General features: G+C 58.6%; 1 protein-coding gene across 2 annotated transcripts in view; it reads right to left on the reverse strand.

Moving 5' to 3' along the window:
* zfp91 (ZFP91 zinc finger protein, atypical E3 ubiquitin ligase) overlaps nucleotides 1–3,380 on the reverse strand; it is a 75,603-nt gene extending 72,223 nt beyond the window's left edge. Inside the window, exons 1-2 of one of the 2 annotated variants that reach the window (XM_073036277.1) lie at nucleotides 2,643–3,380; nucleotides 703–734 (exon numbers count right to left, since the gene is read on the reverse strand). In XM_073036277.1, the coding sequence (XP_072892378.1) occupies nucleotides 703–734; nucleotides 2,643–2,719 (109 nt within the window). In that variant the 5' untranslated portion in view covers nucleotides 2,720–3,380. The remainder of the gene's footprint in view (nucleotides 1–702; nucleotides 735–2,642) is intronic. The other variant, XM_073036276.1, reaches the window with a different exon arrangement.
* Between the last annotated feature and the right edge of the window lie 16,113 nt (nucleotides 3,381–19,493).

Raw genomic sequence — 19,493 nt, forward strand, 5'->3', positions numbered from 1 at the left:
GGGCAAAGCGTTGCGCTGACCGCTATGCTAAGCGCCCCTCCCCGAACGACTGAAGGTGCGTTTATTATCCAGGCACGCATGCCATGTACAACCCCGGGATTTATCTCCCCCACAGGCACCCAGGCGACGAAGACGACCGTGGAGCCCCCTTCCAAGAGAAACATCAACCACGGTACGGAAATAAAAAAACGAATCACGCAAACTTTTTTTTTTACCAGCTCAATGTAGTACGCGCGGAAGGACTGGTCTGGATGCGCGCGGTCGACGGCTTTCCGCCCGGATCTCGGGACAACAGTGCAATCAACAATCCCAAGGTAGAAACGCGTGCTTTAAGAACGCGACGGCAGCGTCGAGAAGGGGGTGTGGAAGGGGCAATTGTTTCAGGGCGGGGGCAAAGAAGGCTGATCCGGAGTCTACAATCGCAGGGGACGTCGAGCAGTGGGGCACAAGGCTGTGCTGAACTGAATCCCGGGGACGTGGAGGGGGTGTCGAAGGTCCTGTGGAGAGAGGGGAGGCAAGTCAGGGAGTGAGAGGGGCACTGCGGGGGGGAGGGGGAAGGGGGAAGGGGGAGGCCGGGGAATGATCCCAGATCCCCGACGCCGGGGCCGGGAAAGGAGCAACAGACCCCGAGAGGCAAGAAGGATCTCGGCCGTTCGGGCAGGAGCCACGGAGGGAGGGAAGACATGCACGACGGGGACCTACCTCTGTGAGACGCACCAAGTCGCTTCAGGTCGCTGTGGAGAGAAGGAGACAAGAGTGAGCACGGCGGGAAGGTACAGAGCCGGAGCGGATGTCGAAACCTGCCCGAGCCCCAGGGCTGGATCGCGACGCTGCGCCCGGAGCCGAACCAGGGGCGCGGGAGTCAGGATTTCCGTCGGGCACAAACGAACGGGCCCCGAGACCCTCGCCCCGACTCCCCGAGGCTTGGCCCGTGTCCCTCTGAACTGAGGCTCCCAAGATTTTATTCTCTGGCGGGGGGCACGTCACATTGCACGGTGGCGGGGACCCACTCGAAAGAACGCCTGCTGCTTTTTTTTTCCCCCTCGCTCGACCCCGTCACAGGGAAGACGCTGCGAAAGCGGAAGGTACGCAGTCAGCGCTCACCGGGGCGTCGCCAGGGCCCAAGGCACTCAGTTACGAGGGGAGGGCTGGTCAAGCTTTAGGAGGGGTGATTGATAAGTTCGCGGCCCAAGGTAGGGGTCAGTTTCAGAAAACATAGTGCATTTATTTTTCAACACAGTCCCCTCCTACATTGACACACTGAGTCCAGCGGTCGTGGAGCAAACGGATCTTGGACCTCCCGGAAGTGGTCCACAGGTGGGTGATTGACAGGTTCGTGGCCTAGGGTAGGAGATGAGTTATACAGCTCTTGTTACACGCACGTGCAGATCAACTATGAGTGATAATGCAGAAAGTTTGAAGTTAATAACTCATCTTCTACTTACGCCACCAACTTATCGATCACCCCGATGAGTTTTTAAACTTCAAACTTTCTGGGGGGGGGGGTAGGGAGGAGGGGCCTGCAGATCGTCCGGTGTGTTTGAACACACATTTGTGAAGTACCACCCACATTGACCACGAGGAACAAGAGCAAAATCAGGCCATTCAGCCCATCAAGCCAACCCCTCCATGGCTGAGTTATTAGCCCTCTCGGATGGAGATGAAGAGGAGCTGCTTTTCCCAGAGGGTGGTGGATCTGTGGAATTCTCTGCCCGATGAAGTAATAGGAGGCTGCCTCAGTAAATATATTTGAGACAAGGCTGGATAGGGTTATGCGCAGGAGGGGAATTAAGGGTTACGGGGAAAAGGCAGGTAGGTGGAGATGAGTCCAATAAGATCATGAACGGCGGAGCAGGATCAACGGGATGGCCGACTCCTATCTCTTATCCTCTCTCACCTCCATCTTCTTCCCGTGACCTTTAACACCCTGACCGATCAAGAATCTGTCCAGCCTGCGCTTCAGACGTGCCCACAGGCCTGGCCTCCACAGCCGGTTCCGGCAATGAATTCCGCAGACTCACCCCACCCTCTGGCTGAGGAAATTCCTCCTCCTCCCCCACCCCCGTCAGGGGCCGCCCACCCACTCCGCTCCCCTGCCCCCACTGGAGGAAACACCCCCGGCATGTCCACTCCATCTCGGCCTCTCAACACCAGGCGGGTTTCCACCAGATCCAGAGAAGTGGATCAGCCCTCCATCGCGAGGGCAGCAATGACCTTGACCCTGGCCGACAGTGCAGCCCTCCCCTCCCCTCCTGCCCGTTTCTACCCCCTCCTCCCCTTTCCTGTAGGGGGAAAGCCCTGGCGCACTGAGCCCCCGGTGCTGCCGCTCGCTCAGCAAGGCCGGCGATGGGCGAACCCCCGGTGGCCGCGATGAGGGCACCCTCAGGGCGGGGTGGGGGAGCAACACCTTATATTCCCACTGGGCAGGCTGATGTCCTGAATATCGATTTCTCCCAACAAGTATTAAAAAAGAGAATCCCTCCCTTTCCACTCTTCTATTCCCCGCTCTGCCCTCTTAAATTTTCACACCCACCTCATCACCTCCCCGTGGGTCTTGTCCTCCTCCCCCTCGGCCCTCCGCTCCGCCGATCCACGCCCTCTGCCCGTCAGCCTTACCCCCAACATCGCTGAAAGAAATGCACCTCGATCCGCAAGTGCGGGGAGAGGCCGGAAATCCAAAGCACAAAGCGCCGGAAGAACTCAGCAGGCCGGTCAGCATCCGCGGTGAAAAGAGAACGGCCGACGTTCCGGGCCGAGAGCCTTCGGCGGGGGCAGGATTGGAGGCTCTCGGCCCGCAGCGGCGACCGTCCCCTCTCGTCCGTGGTCCCTCCGGCGTTCTGCGGGCTCCGCTTCAACCCACCCTCCTCGCTGCGCCTCGGCACCCTGCCTGTTCGTCCTTGCAGAACCAATAATCGTCAACATCTGCCTTCTCCCCGACTCCCTCGCCGTCCGAACCCGAGTACTCCCGCTCTCACCCTCCTCCGAACGGCACCGGCCGGGGTAATAGTTTCCCTTCAGTTAAGATGCCACCTGCCCCTCTTGTACTAACGGCCTGAATGCGCCATGTCCCGACACACCTGCGGTCAGGCGAGCTTTTCACCGTGCCGTGACACGCAGTGTAATGAACCAACCGCCCGGAAGAGGTCCCGACGACCCCAAGCCTGGAGTTCTGTGCCACGCGGCGGCTCCCCAGACGATGTTCCTGTTCCTGCCCGGACCAGCGCTCCTTGCTCCCAGTGCGCGAATTGGAGGGGCTGGTTTTGCCCGTACCTGACGCGCGCCTCCTGCTCTTTTCCTGACCGGACTCGCGGCCCCCTCGTTGACCAGGCCCCGCTGATCGTGCCAACCTTCCCACTCACGTGTCCTCCCCCCTCTCCCGCCAACACCCTTTCCTGCCCACACCTCCCTCTCCCCGACGCTATCTCCCCCCTTCCCTTCTTTCAGATACCTTCCCCACCCACCCCTGTCTTTCCGCTGACACCCCTTCTTTTCTTACCCCTCCCTCCCAGCCGATCACTTCTCCTGAGACAGTATTGTGTACAGTTTTGGTCTCCAAACCTGAGGAAGGACATTCTCACTGTTGAGGGAGTGCAGCGTAGGTTCACGAGGCTGATTCCCAGAATGGCGGGACTGTCATATGTTGAAAGATTGGAGCGAGTGGACTTGTATACACTGGAATTTAGAAGGATGAGAGGGGATCTGATTGAAAGATTATTAAGGGACTGGACACGCTGGAGGCAGGAAACATGTTCCCGCTGATGGGTGAGTCCAGAACTAGAGGCCACAGTTTAAGAATAAGGGGTTAGAACAGAGATGCGGAAAAACTTTTTCACCCAGAGAGTTGTGGGGGTGTGGAACGCTCTGCCCCAGAAGGCAGTGGAGGCCACTTCTCTGGATGCTTTCAAGAGAGAGTTAGATAGAGCTCTTATAGATAGCGGGGTCAAGGGATATGGGGAGAGGGCAGGAACGGGGTACTGATCGTGGGATGATCAGCCATGATCACAGTGAATGACGGTGCTGGCTAGAAGGGCCGAATAGACCATTCCTGCACCTACTGTCCACCCTCCCTCGGCTACCCCTTTTCTCACTCCCCCTCCTCTCCAGCTGGCGGCGTAGAAGCGACAGCGCTGGACTTCAGAGCGAAGGCTCCCGAGTTCAAATCCAGCCGGCTCCCTTGCTGGAGCAATCGGCTCCATCCGTGCTGGGTCGAGCGTCGGGCGAGCAGCTCGGCCTCATAAAAACAAGAAAGCCCACCCCTCTTCCTCCTTTCTCGTTGACACCTCGCTCTCTGTCACCCCTCATCCCCTCCACTTCCACCTGCCCGACACCCTCTCTCCTGCCTCCCGATGCAAGCCCTCCCCTCTCTCTCTCTCTCTCTCTCACCTTTCCTTCTCTTTGATACCCTCTCTCTCTCCCTCCTCTCTCAGGGATATCAGTGACTCACCATCCGGCCCAGCAGGACTAAAATAGAGCCTGTTCCTCTCCCCACCTGCCCGACACCCTCTCTCCTGCCTCCCGATGCAAGCCCTCCCCCCTCTCTCTCTCTCTCTCTCTCTCTCTCACCTTTCCTTCTCTTTGATACCCTCTCTCTCTCCCTCAGGGATATCAGTGACTCACCATCCGGCCCAGCAGGACTAAAATAGAGCCTGTTTCTCTCCCCACCTGCCCGACACCCTCTCTCCTGCCTCCCAATGCAAGCCCTCCTCTCTCTCTCTCTCTCTCTCACCTTTCCTTCTCTTTGATACCCTCTCTCTCCCCCTCCTCCCTCAGGGATATCAGTGACTCACCATCCGGCCCAGCAGGACTAAAATAGAGCCTGTTCCTCTCCCCACCTGCCCGACACCCTCTCTCCTGCCTCCCGATGCAAGCCCTCCCCTCTCTCTCTCTCTCACCTTTCCTTCTCTTTGATACCCTCTCTCTCCCCCTCCTCCCTCAGGGATATCAGTGACTCACCATCCGGCCCAGCAGGACTAAAATAGAGCCTGTTCCTCTCCCCACCTGCCCGACACCCTCTCTCCTGCCTCCCGATGCAAGCCCTCCCCTCTCTCTCTCTCTCTCACCTTTCCTTCTCTTTGATACCCTCTCTCTCCCCCTCCTCCCTCAGGGATATCAGTGACTCACCATCCGGCCCAGCAGGACTAAAATAGAGCCTGTTCCTCTCCCCACCTGCCCGACACCCTCTCTCCTGCCTCCCGATGCAAGCCCTCCCCTCTCTCTCTCTCTCTCTCACCTTTCCTTCTCTTTGATACCCTCTCTCTCCCCCTCCTCCCTCAGGGATATCAGTGACTCACCATCCGGCCCAGCAGGACTAAAATAGAGCCTGTTCCTCTCCCCACCTGCCCGACACCCTCTCTCCTGCCTCCCGATGCAAGCCTTCCCCCCTCTCTCTCTCTCTCTCTCTCTCTCTCTCTCTCTCACCTTTCCTTCTCTTTGATACCCTCTCTCTCTCCCTCAGGGATATCAGTGACTCACCATCCGGCCCAGCAGGACTAAAATAGAGCCTGTTTCTCTCCCCACCTGCCCGACACCCTCTCTCCTGCCTCCCGATGCAAGCCCTCCCCTCTCTCTCTCTCTCTCTCACCTTTCCTTCTCTTTGATACCCTCTCTCTCCCCCTCCTCCCTCAGGGATATCAGTGACTCACCATCCGGCCCAGCAGGACTAAAATAGAGCCTGTTCCTCTCCCCACCTGCCCGACACCCTCTCTCCTGCCTCCCGATGCAAGCCCTCCCCCCTCTCTCTCTCTCTCTCTCTCTCTCTCTCTCACCTTTCCTCTTTGATACCCTCTCTCTCTCCCTCAGGGATATCAGTGACTCACCATCCGGCCCAGCAGGACTAAAATAGAGCCTGTTCCTCTCCCCACCTGCCCGACACCCTCTCTCCTGCCTCCCGATGCAAGCCCTCCCCTCTCTCTCTCTCTCTCTCACCTTTCCTTCTCTTTGATACCCTCTCTCTCCCACTCCTCCCTCAGGGATATCAGTGACTCACCATCCGGCCCAGCAGGACTAAAATAGAGCCTGTTCCTCTCCCCACCTGCCCGACACCCTCTCTCCTGCCTCCCGATGCAAGCCCTCCCCTCTCTCTCTCTCTCTCACCTTTCCTTCTCTTTGATACCCTCTCTCTCTCCCTCCTCTCTCAGGGATATCAGTGACTCACCATCCGGCCCAGCAGGACTAAAATAGAGCCTGTTCCTCTCCCCACCTGCCCGACACCCTCTCTCCTGCCTCCCGATGCAAGCCCTCCCCCCTCTCTCTCTCTCTCTCTCTCTCTCACCTTTCCTTCTCTTTGATACCCTCTCTCTCCCCCTCCTCCCTCAGGGATATCAGTGACTCACCATCCGGCCCAGCAGGACTAAAATAGAGCCTGTTTCTCTCCCCACCTGCCCGACACCCTCTCTCCTGCCTCCCGATGCAAGCCCTCCCCTCTCTCTCTCTCTCTCTCACCTTTCCTTCTCTTTGATACCCTCTCTCTCCCCCTCCTCCCTCAGGGATATCAGTGACTCACCATCCGGCCCAGCAGGACTAAAATAGAGCCTGTTCCTCTCCCCACCTGCCCGACACCCTCTCTCCTGCCTCCCGATGCAAGCCCTCCCCTCTCTCTCTCTCTCACCTTTCCTTCTCTTTGATACCCTCTCTCTCCCCCTCCTCCCTCAGGGATATCAGTGACTCACCATCCGGCCCAGCAGGACTAAAATAGAGCCTGTTCCTCTCCCCACCTGCCCGACACCCTCTCTCCTGCCTCCCGATGCAAGCCCTCCCCTCTCTCTCTCTCTCTCACCTTTCCTTCTCTTTGATACCCTCTCTCTCCCCCTCCTCCCTCAGGGATATCAGTGACTCACCATCCGGCCCAGCAGGACTAAAATAGAGCCTGTTCCTCTCCCCACCTGCCCGACACCCCTCTCTCCTGCCTCCCGATGCAAGCCCTCCCCTCTCTCTCTCTCTCTCTCACCTTTCCTTCTCTTTGATACCCTCTCTCTCCCCCTCCTCCCTCAGGGATATCAGTGACTCACCATCCGGCCCAGCAGGACTAAAATAGAGCCTGTTCCTCTCCCCACCTGCCCGACACCCTCTCTCCTGCCTCCCGATGCAAGCCCTCCCCCCTCTCTCTCTCGCTCTCTCTCACCTTTCCTCTTTGATACCCTCTCTCTCTCCCTCAGGGATATCAGTGACTCACCATCCGGCCCAGCAGGACTAAAATAGAGCCTGTTTCTCTCCCCACCTGCCCGACACCCTCTCTCCTGCCTCCCGATGCAAGCCCTCCCCTCTCTCTCTCTCACCTTTCCTTCTCTTTGATACCCTCTCTCTCCCCCTCCTCCCTCAGGGATATCAGTGACTCACCATCCGGCCCAGCAGGACTAAAATAGAGCCTGTTCCTCTCCCCACCTGCCCGACACCCTCTCTCCTGCCTCCTGATGCAAGCCCTCCCCCCCTCTCTCTCTCTCTCTCTCTCACCTTTCCTTCTCTTTGATACCCTCTCTCTCCCCCTCCTCCCTCAGGGATATCAGTGACTCACCATCCGGCCCAGCAGGACTAAAATAGAGCCTGTTCCTCTCCCCACCTGCCCGACACCCTCTCTCCTGCCTCCCGATGCAAGCCCTCCCCCCTCTCTCTCTCTCTCTCTCTCTCTCTCTCACCTTTCCTTCTCTTTGATACCCTCTCTCTCTCCCTCAGGGATATCAGTGACTCACCATCCGGCCCAGCAGGACTAAAATAGAGCCTGTTTCTCTCCCCACCTGCCCGACACCCTCTCTCCTGCCTCCCGATGCAAGCCCTCCCCTCTCTCTCTCTCTCTCACCTTTCCTTCTCTTTGATACCCTCTCTCTCCCCCTCCTCCCTCAGGGATATCAGTGACTCACCATCCGGCCCAGCAGGACTAAAATAGAGCCTGTTCCTCTCCCCACCTGCCCGACACCCTCTCTCCTGCCTCCCGATGCAAGCCCTCCCCTCTCTCTCTCTCTCTCACCTTTCCTTCTCTTTGATACCCTCTCTCTTTCTCTCCCTCAGGGATATCAGTGACACACCATCCGGCCCAGCAGGACTAAAATAGAGCCTGTTCCTCTCCCCACCTGCCCGACAACACCGTCACTGATCCCTTCCCATATTTTCTCTTTAACACCCTTCACTCCCTCCTACCACCATCTCTCCTTCACACATGCACCCACCCCCCTTCCCCCTCCCAGCTTTTGCTGACTCGCTGCCCTGCCCTGCCCTGCCAAACAGGAGCCCCTCATCCCTTTCGCTCCCTCAATCCCCGATGCTCTCTCTCTCTCTCCCCTCCCCACCCCTGTTCCCAGATTACAGTGACACACTGTCCTGCCCTGCAAAACAAGGATCCCTTGTCCTCTCTCACTGAATCCCTGATGCCCTCTCTCAGCCTCCTCCCGGATCTCAGTGACAGGCTGCCCTAACGAGCAGCTGTCCTGCCTCCAGCTCCCTGACACGCCCCCCCGCCGCCCGATACACCCCCCCTGCCCCTGCTATCCGATGTGTCCCCGTCCTCTGCTCCCCGGCACGACCCCCGACCCCACTCCCCAGCGCGCCCCCTCTCCCTCCTCGTTCTTTGACACCCTTCTCTCACTCTCTCCCTCCGACACTGCACTTCACTCCCCCCTCCCTTCTCTCTCCCCGACACCCTCGTGCTCCCCCTCCCCTCCTGGAATTTGGTGACGCACCGATCAGTTGTACAAAACAAGGGTATCTTCTCCTCTCTCTCTCTCTCCCCCGCTCCCTCCCGCTCTCATCCTGGAATTTAGTGACACCCTGATCAGTTGTACAAAGCAAGGGTATCTTCTCCTCTCTCTCTCTCTCCCCCTCCTGCTCTCACCCCACTCCCCCTCCTGGAATTCAGTGATGCCCTGATCAGTTGTACAAAACAAGGGTATCTTCTCCTCTCTCTCCCCCTCCCTTTCCTGCTCTCACCCCACTCCCCCTCCTGGAATTCAGTGATGCCCTGATCAGTTGTACAAAACAAGGGTATCTTCTCCTCTCTCACCCCCTCCCTTTCCTGCTCTCACCCCACTCCCCCTCCTGGAATTCAGTGATGCCCTGATCAGTTGTACAAAACAAGGGTATCTTCTCCTCTCTCTCCCCCTCCCTTTCCTGCTCTCACCCCACTCCCCCTCCTGGAATTCAGTGATGCCCTGATCAGTTGTACAAAACAAGGGTATCTCCTCTTCTCTGTCTGTCGGACTGACTCTCTCTCTCTCCTCCCGGAATTCAGTGACATACCGATCAGTTGTACAGAACAAAGGTATCTTTTCTTTCTCTTTCTCTCTCTTCCACCCACCCCACCTCTCTGATGCCCCTCTCACTCTCTGCCTGCTCATCTCAATTTAGCGCCCGCCCTTTGGACGGGCACCTCTCGTTACTCCCCCTCGGCCTCCCTCCCCCCCCCCCCCCCCCCCACCGCGCCTCCCATTTCACGCCACAGCAGGACCTCCTGCCCGCCCCTCGCACCGCAGCCCCTCCCCACACGTGGGAGGCCCTCTCCCTCCCCTCGGATTTCGCCCGATCTCGGCGACACTGGAGCTCTGCCCCGAGCAGACAAGGACGCTTTGTCCCGCTCCGCCTCCAAGGCTGAGTGCATTGCACAGGCTGCCCTGTGCTCCTGGCAGGGACCGGGTCATTATCGCTTAAAGGGACAGGCCCTCCCCTCTCGCCGCCCGGCGGTGAATCTGCCCCCGACGGCTACACTCCCCAGCGCGCCACCCCCCGCAGGGGAAGCTGCCCCGGGGCGCAGCCTGGGTCGGGACACCGCAGTCAGGGACGGGTGGAGAACCCGAGGCCCTGTTCCCCGAGGCGGAGGAGGCAACGCGGGGGTCTGATGGGCAGGGGAATGTGGGAAGGGCGGACTGCAAGATAACGTCCCTCCTCCCAAAGCCCCAGGTAAAACCAGAGGACATAGGCTCGGTGCAGACAGAATGGACGAGGAAGGTGAAGCTACGACACTAAAAATTGGGTGTACCGACGGGAAAGGTCGAGGGGGATGGGGAAGGTCGAGGGGATGGGGATAGGGACGGGAAAGGTCGAGGGGGACGGAGGTAGGAACGGGAAAGGTCGAGGGGAACAGGGATAGGGACGGGAAAGGTCGAAGGGGACGGAGGTAGGGACGGGAAAGGTCGAAGGGGACGGAGGGTAGGGACGGGAAAGGTTGAAGGGGACGGAGGTAGGGACGGGAAAGGTCGAGGGGGACGGAGGTAGGGACTGGAAAGGTCGAGGGGAATGGGGATAGGGACAGGAAAGGTCGAGGGGGACGGGGATGGGGAAAGGTCGAGGGGGACGGGGATAGGGACAGGAAAGGTCGAGGGGGACGGGGATAGGGACAGGAAAGGTCGAGGGGACGGGGATAGGGACAGGAAAGGTCGAGGGGGACGGGGATAGTGATGGGAAAGGTCCAGGGGGACGGGAAAGGTCGAGGGGGACGAGGATAGGGATGGGAAAGGTCGAGGGGGACGAAGGTAGGGACGGGAAAGGTTGAGGGGGACGGAGGTAGGGACGGGAAAGGTCGAGGGGGACAAGGATAGGGTCGGGAAAGGTCGAGGGGACGGAGGGTAGGGTCGGGAAAGGTCGAGGGGGACGGGGATAGGGACGGGGAAGATCCCATGTGACCACACCATCTGGATCATCATGAGCGTGCCAGACCTTTCCAGAACTCTTACTGAGGTCCGTGTAGACAACGTCCACCATCCAGCTCTCGTTCGTCATGAGAACGTGAGAGACAGGAGCGGGAGTCCGCCATCCGGCCCGTCCCGCCATTCAATAAGATCGCGGCTGATCTGGCCATGGACTCATCTCCACCAACCTGGCTTTTCCCCATAAACCTTGATTCCCTGACTATGCAAAGATCTATCCAACCTTGTCTCAAATATATTTACTGAGGCAGCCTCCACTGCTTCATTGGGCAGAGAATTCCACGGATTCACCACTCTCTGGGAAAAGCAGTTCCTCCCTCATCTCCGTCCGTAATCTACTCCCCCGAATCTTGAGGCAATGTCCCCTCAAGTCTCATCTATCAGTGGAAACAACTTTCTTGCCTCTACCTTACCTATCCCTTTCATAATTTTATATGTTTCTATAAGATCTCCTCTCATTCTTCTGAATTCCAGAGAGTAGTCCCAGGCAACTCAATCTCTCCTCACAGTCTAACCCCCTCATCTCTGGAATCAACCTGGTGAACCTCCTCTGCACCGCCTCCAAAGCCAGTCTATCCTTCCTCAAGTGAGGAGACCAGAACTGCACACAGTTCTCCGGGTGCGGCCTCACCATTACCCTGTACAGTTGCAGCATGACCTCCCTGCTGTTAAATTCAATCCCTCTAGCGATGAAGGACAACGTCCCGTTTGCCTTCTCGACAGCCTGCTGCTCCTGCGAACCGACCTCCTGCGCTTCATGCACGAGCACCTCCCCAGCCCCTCGGCGCGGCGGAAAGCTGCAATCCTTTACCACTTAATTATTAAGCTGATCTTCCATTTCTCCTTCCAAAGTGGATCAGCTCACATTTACCAACATTGTACTCCAACTGCCAGACCCTCGCCCGCTCGCTTAACCCATCCGCTGCAGACTCTCCGTATCTTCTGCGCGATTTGCTTCTCCGCTCAATTTAGTTTCATCAGCAGTCTTAGATACACCACAGTCCGACCCCGCTTCCAGATCATCAGTGTATGTATCGTGAACAGTTGCGGGCCCAGCACTGACCCCTGTGGTACACCGCTCACCGCTGCCAACCAGAGGAACACCCATGTATCCCAACTCTCTGCTTTCTATCGGTTAACCAATCTCCTATCCATGCTCATGCTCAGCCCCCAACTCCGTGCACCCTTATCTCACGAATGAGTCGCCTTCACTCATTGATCATTAAGTCGCGCCGTGTGACTTGGGCGATCGTGGTCCTGGACCGCGGTTGTTCCCGGCAGACGTTCCTACGACGCTTTACGAGACGGCTGACCCCCCGGCTGTCGTCAGTACCCAACGCCTGCCCGAGAGGCAGCGCAGGCTCAGGAAGGGCCGAACAGCGGGCGTGGCTTATCTGGATTTCAGCTCGTGGCTCGGCGCGGCAGGCTCGTTCGGGAAGGCTGGGATCCCGGGGAAACCTGGCTGTGCGGATTCAGGTTCAGCAGAGAGTGGTGACAGACGGAGCAGGTCCCGGTTGGAGAGGAGCACGACCCTTATGGGACCCTTGCCCTTTGGGGTTCCTGTAGGTGACCTGGGTGAGGAAGAGGAGCATGTGGGGTGTCCGGGGAGGAAGAGCGAAGGGGGAGGTTGCCTTGTCCGTCCCGAGGCAGGCCACCCAGCATTGGTCCTGACTGGACACTTGGCTGTCTACACGTGACCCCGGCAGGCGGGCTAAATCGGGAGCGAGGGCAGCCGGCAGGCGTCGTACCCCCCGGGCGAGTCAGGGACGCCCCCGCCCCAGCGTACGAGGTCAGCTCTGGCGGATTGGGTGGAGGAGGTCCGCCACGGACAGAAGACGCCCCGCTGGGGGGGGGGGGGGGAAGGGGCGCGACAAGGCACGGGAGGGCATCGCGGCCGGCCACGGCAACCAAGGAAGGCCCCGGGTCGCGACAGGCACCACCGGACCCGGACTTCGGAGCTCGGGAGAGGGGGAGCGGGCTCCGGGGCTCCACTTGCAGGAACTCCCCCCCGCCGGGCACAACGGGCGGCCGCCAGACGGGGAACCGGAAAGGCGGGTTATTCCGTCCGCAGCCGAGGCAGGGGAGTGCCGGTTCGCAGCAGGGCGCCGGCGGGACGCGGAAGTGGGCTGAGCAGTAACAGCAGCCAGAGGCACAGAGCGATACACTGGGCCAGGCCCAGCTCGCAGGCCGCGTACAGAGCTAACGGCCGGACTCCCGGCCGGGTGGGGGAACGGAGCCACCTCCGGCTCCGCGTCCGAAGTCGGCATGCTAGCTGACCACGGGGTCCAAGCTGCCGGCCGTGAGGCGGGAAGTCGAATTCAAGAGTCGCAAAATGAGGTCGCGGCTCGACGTGTGTGAAGAAGAACCTCTGCTCCCACCGCGCTCGGAGCATCGTGCCCGGTTCTGGCCGTCTCAATATAGGGAGGGTGTGGAGGCCTCAGAGAGAAGGTGCAGGGGGAGACTGACCAGGACCTGCCTGGACCACAGGTCACGACATGTAGGTCGAGCAAGCTGGGGCTTTTCTCTTTGGGGTAACGGAGGGTGACAGGCGACTTGAAAGAGGTGTCCACAATGACCAGAGATAGAGTGGAAAGCCACTGCCCTTTCTCCCCCTAGAGCAGCAAGATTTTTAAGAAGATGTGGATATTATAGAGAGAGTGCAGAGGAGATTTACAAGGATGTTGCCTGGATTGGGGAGCGTGCCTTATGAGAATAGGTTGAGTGAACTCGGCCTTTTCTCCTTGGAGCGACGGAGGATGAGAGATGACCTGATAGAAATGTATAAGATGATGAGAGGCATTGATCGTGTGGATAGTCAGAGGCTTTTTCCAGAGCTGAAATCTGTAACACAGGTTGGCACAGTTTTAAGATGTTTGGTACTGAGGTGATTTCAGGGGTAAGTTTATTTCTGCAGACAGTGGTGAGTGTGTGGAATGGGCTGCCGGCAACGGTGGTGGAGGCGGATACGATAGGGTCTTTAAAGAGACTCCTGGACAGGTACATGGAGCTCGGAAAGATAGAGGGCTATGGGTAAGCCTAGGTAATTTGTAAAGTAAGGGCATGTTTGGCACAGCATTGTGGGCCGAAGGGTCTGTATTGTGCTGTAGGTATTCTATGTTTCTATATCAAACATGTCCATGTCATTCGCAGAAACACTATTGCAATACATCAGGATCCCGATTTCCTTGGCAATTGTATTTGCTGCATGTGCGTGGACCAGTCGGTGTTATGAATGTTTGCAACGTTATGCGCATGGTGTGGATGGCAAAGACGTGCCGCTTCTAATTAATGAAGAGCAACATTCAATCGCAGGTACTCATCAGTTAGATACCGCCGGCCAAGTCTCGTTTCAAAAGAAACATGCGCGTTTTCGCCCTTAGGGGTGTGCTTCATGTTCTATTACTTGATGATTCTACTATAATTGCCGCAAACAGGCCCAGTCCGGAAAAGCATTGCAGTCCATTTCCCCGGAGGCTCTGGTGGGAGCACGACAGTCGCTGAATCTGACACGAGGGGGCACACTTTTAAGGTGCTGGGGAGTAGGTGCAGAGGAGATGTCAGGGGTAAGTTTCTCACTCAGAGAGTGGTGAGTGCGTGGAATGGGCTGCCGGCGACGGTGGTGGAGGCGGATAACATAGGGACTTTTAAGGGTCTCTTAGACAGGTACGTGGAGCTTAGGAAAATAAAGGGCCATGCGACAGGGAAATTCCTGGCAGTCTCGACAGCAGGTTATTCGGTTGGCACAACACTGTGGGCCGAACGGCCTGTGATGTGCCATAGATTTCTATGTTCTGTGCTCCATGTAAGATTGGAGGAAAGTTATTCACAAGCAAGAGAAAGTCTGCAGGTGCTGGAAATAGAAGCAACACACACACACACACACACACACAGAACGCTGGATGAACTCAGCAGGTCAGGCAGCATCTACGGGAAAAGAGTAAACAGTCGACGTTTCGGGCCGAGACCCTTCATAAGAACCGGAGAAAAAAAGATGAGGCATCAGAGTAAGAAAGTTGGGGGGGAGGGAAGGGAGAACCACAAGCTGATAGGCGAAACCAGGAGGGGAATGGGGAGGGGTGCTGGGAAGTCGATGGCTGAAAGAGATATGGGGCTGGAGAAGGGGAATCTGATAGGAGAGGACAGAAGTCTGATAGGAGAGCTGGGAAGTTGGTTGGTGAACGAGATACAGGGCTGGAGAAGGGGGAGTCTGATAGGAGAGGACAGAAGTCTGATAGGAGAGCTGGGAAGTGATTGGTGAATGAGATACAGGGCTGGAGAAGGGGGAGTCTAATAGGAGAGGACAGAAGTCTGATAGGAGAGCTGGGAAGTTGGTTGGTGAACGAGATACAGGGCTGGAGAAGGGGGAGTCTGATAGGAGAGGACAGAAGTCATAGGAGAGCTGGGAAGTGATTGGTGAACGAGATAAGGGGCTGGAGAAGGGGGAGTCTGATAGGAGAGGACAGAAGTCTGATAGGAGAGCTGGGAAGTGATTGGTGAACGAGATACAGGACTGGAGAAGGGGGAGTCTGACAGGAGAGCTGGGAGGGTGATTGGTGAAAGAGATACAGGGCTGGAGAAGGGGGAGTCTGATAGGAGAGGACAGAAGTCTGATAGGAGAGCTGGGATGTGATTGGTGAACGAGATACAGGGCTGGAGAAGGGGGAGTCTGATAGGAGAGGACAGAAGTCTGATAGGAGAGCTGGGAAGTGATTGGTGAAAGAGATACGGGGCTGGAGAAGGGGGAGTCTGATAGGAGAGGACAGAAGTCTGATAGGAGAGCTGGGATGTGATTGGTGAACGAGATACAGGGCTGGAGAAGGGGGAGTCTGATAGGAGAGGACAGAAGTCATAGGAGAGCTGGGAAGTGATTGGTGAAAGAGATACGGGGCTGGAGAAGGGGGAGTCTGATAGAAGAGGACAGAAGTCTGATAGGAGAGCTGTGAAGTGATTGGTGAACGAGATACAGGGCTGGAGAAGGGGGAGTCTGACAGGAGAGCTGGGAGGTGATTGGTGAAAGAGATACGGGGCTGGAGAAGGGGGAGTCTGATAGGAGAAGACAGAAGGTCTGATAGGAGAGCTGGATTGATTGGTGAACGAGATACAGGGCTGGAGAAGGGGGAGTCTGATAGGAGAGGACAGAAGTCTAATAGGAGAGCTGGGAAGTGATTGGTGAACGAGATACAGGGCTGGAGAAGGGGAAGTCTGATAGGAGAGGACAGATGTCTGATAGGAGAGCTGGGAAGTGATTGGTGAACGAGATACAGGGCTGGAGAAGGTGGAGTCTGATAGGAGAGGACAGAAGTCTGATAGGAGAGCTGGGAAGTGATTGGTGAACGAGATACAGGGCTGGAGATGAGGGAGTCTGATAGGAGGAGGACAGATGTCTGATAGGAGAGCTGGGAAGTTGGTTGGTGAACGAGATACAGGGCTGGAGAAGGGGGGAGTCTGATAGGAGAGGATAGAAGGCTACGAGAGAGAGAAAAGGGGGGAGGAGCAGCAGAGGGAGGTGATGGGCTGGTGAGAGAGGGAAATGGCAATGGGAAATAGTAAAGTCGTTCATCTGCGTGCTCACCATATCTGTTATGGGGGGAGAGCAGGTAGGGCAGATGGGGCAGTTATACACACAGTGGCCGCTTTTTTTGAACATCTCCTGTACCTAATAAAATGGTCACTGAGGGCACGTTCCTGGTCTTCATCCACTTCACTGTTTGAGGCACTATGCGTTGAGAGACGCCCTTCTGCACGCCACCGTTGCCAGGTGTGGTCATCTGAGTTACTGCCCCCCTTTCCATCGGCTCGAGCTGGCCCGGCTGTTCACCTCTGACCTCTCTCACTACCACGACGCAGTCGCCCTCAGAACCGCCACTCACAGGGTTTTTCTTCCGTCGCACTGCCCCTCTGTGAACTCCAGGAGCAGGTGTGCCTGAAAACCCCAGGAGATCTGCGGTTCCTGAGATACTCAAACCACCCCATCTGGCGCCATCGGTCACTCTACAGTCGAAAGTGGCTGAGGTCACATTTCTTCCTCATTTCTGACCTCGGGTTCGGACAACTCCTGAACCTCTTGACCAGGAGCACCGCAAACTCTCGTGAACTGAGTCACTGCCACCCGATTGGCCGATCAGTTATTTGCATTAACGAGCAGGTGCCTAACGGAGGGGGGGGCCAAAGGTAATTTGGATTTTTCCGAAGGGCGGAGGGGGCGTGACGAAGGGCTGCATGTGACGGAACGTGGAAGGAGAGGAGGCAGTGCAGAGAGGGGGATCCACCCACCGCCTCCCGACCCCTGGTTTGACCTCCAGCCCTTCTCCTTCCTCCATCAGCCCGTCACCCTCCCGCCTATCGCTGGCCGACTCTTTTGTCCGAGCTGGCCACCTCCCACTGCGTTTCAGTCCCGAGGCCTGTGGCTGAGCGGTGGCCCCAGTGATCGGTGCCGGGGTCACTACTGACGTACGTGACTCTCATGTCAACGTATGCGGCACCACCGGCAAGGTTGCCGACGAGGCTGGACTGGGGATCCGTGGCGAGAGCGAGGCGGCTCACCGAGAATCACGCGGAGATCTTCATCTGTTCGGCAGGCCCGGCCAAGGAACGGCAAGTGGATTCCGATCTCGGCGAGCGCTGCGTTCTGGACGGCCGGGTTGCGACGGGGCCCCGCGCGGTTGAACGGCAGGGCGTTGACAGAGTGCGGTGGAGCAGAGGGACCCCCGGGGGGGGGGGGGGTAGGTACGCACGCACAGTACCGCGAGGCGGCCGGGCGGGTTAACAGGTGGCTTCGCGCACCTCACGCACCCTCGTCAGCCGGGACACCGGTCTGAAGTGTGGGGACACGGCGTTGCTCTCACACCACAGGACAACGCAGGCCCTTCCCGTGTCGTGCCGACCCTCTCCCCTGCCTTAAGGTCGATTCAACCCTTCCGTCCCAAAGTGCCCTCCGCTTTTCCTTCACCCTTGCTCCCGTCTAAGAGCCTCTCGAATGTCACTCGTCGTCATACCCGAAAAATATAGGGGGGGGGGGGGCGAACCCCAAGATTCGGGGTGGGGGTGGGAGATGAGGAGGAACTGCTTTTCCCCAGAGGGTGGTGAATCACTGGGCTGTACGGCTTCTACTGGTGACTGAAGCAGCGACGGCTACCTCAGCAAATCCACCGAAGACGAGGTCGGATAAACCTCTTCCGAGTTTTCTTTTGCTCTCTTGCTGAGAGTTCCCCCCCTCCACCCCATCATGAAGTATTGGACTACGCTGCGGCAGGACCAGATAGTTCGTGACAAGCGCTAAACCCGGTTCAGACTTCTGCCTCTGCCCATCGTCAGCCCGTACACGCGTCACGTCACTACCTCGGCCTCTTGTGGGGGAGTGAGAGGAGGGGGAAGGTGTCACAAAGTTGGACAAAGTCGAAGGCCGTGGACTGAGGGCGAAAGGTGAAACGTCCAAGGGGAACACGAGGGGGGACTTCTCCGCTCGGTGGGCGGTGAGCGGGGGCCTCCGGGGTCGAGACTTCGGAGAGGACCGGGCGCGGGTACGGGCGGAGGACTGCACTCCGGGCCGATGGGGGGGGGGGGGGGGGGCAAGATAAACCCCACAGTTTGCCGTGGACAAGGGGGGAGAAAGGGCCAGGTTCCAGGCCATCGGTGCTGCACGGGGCCACCCGCCCAGCCACCCCGATCGGGGCCGCGGGAGCGGGCTGCGGAGGGTCGTAGGCGAGGGCGGTGCAGATCGCTGATGCCAGGCAGGCGATCTGCGAGGAGTATCGGTGACAGCCGGGTGTGTGGCGGGGCATCCCATCTTGCAAACTCGCCCGCCCAGAGGACCGCCTCTGGTGAAACGTCTGCCCTGAACAATCACGGTCGCGGAAAGGCGACGACTGCCCGCGCGCGTCAGAGCACGTAACGATGCAAGCATCACCCTTCACTCTCCCGGCACTCTGAGGAGCAAAGTCCCAGCCTGTCCAAACTTTCTTTCTAAGCTTCAGCACCCCCCAGGCTCCCACCACTCCCCGGTAAACGGCTCCTGCACACTTCCCCGCATCACAACGACCTTCCCCGTGATAGGGACAGCAAAAGAAAACCGTAGGAGGCATTGCTCCGAGTCCAGCCGCACCGTTGTCCAGCGTGCTGAGATTAAAAACTGTTCTTCTCTCTCCCCGCCAACACAACCCCCCCCCCCCTCCCCGTAGACACAGCTCGTCCCGCTCAGTTTCTCCAGCCACGTGTATGCGCGATGTTCTCCCCCCGGCTCCTGACCCAGAGGTCGCCTCCCCCTCCCCCCGTAAGACCCCGAACCCCCCCCCCCATTCACCCCGGACCCCGCTCCTCACCTGTTCTCGGCCGCCTCCGCCTCCCCCTCCTCGGGCCGGCAGCCCTCGGCGGCGCGGTAGGCGAGGGGAGATGCAGCTCCTGCGCCGGGGGTATTCCGCCTTGCGCCGGCGCTGGGCCGGGGCAGGCCCCGGGCCCTCCCCTCGGGGGGCGCCCCGCGAGGGCCGCTGGGGCCGGTCTGCGCAGCGCTGGGGGTTCCAGCCGGCGGGCCGGGGCCAGGGGGTGGCCCCGGGCCCCTCCCAGCCCTCCTCGGGGCGCAGGGCCGCCCCCCTCCGCCCGCCGGTCCCTCTCGGCCATGGCCAGGATCCGCTGCTGCCTGCTCAGGAACTGTGGGGGGGGACGGGGAGAGACAGAGAGGGAGAAAAAGAGAAGACGGCGTGTTAACGAGTTGGCAAGGGGGAGGGTTAAGATAATAAGCAGAGGCAAAGATGCACTCGGCTGCTGATTTAGCTGGGACCCCCCGTGCACCAGTTCGACAACGCAAACACCGAACCAGCCAATCACGCGGCTGCGGTCCCGACGCATCAGAGCACACCGACGCAGTCGAGG

Source organism: Hemitrygon akajei, unplaced genomic scaffold, assembly GCF_048418815.1.
Source record: "Hemitrygon akajei unplaced genomic scaffold, sHemAka1.3 Scf000055, whole genome shotgun sequence".
Classification (NCBI taxonomy): Eukaryota; Metazoa; Chordata; class Chondrichthyes; order Myliobatiformes; family Dasyatidae; genus Hemitrygon; species Hemitrygon akajei.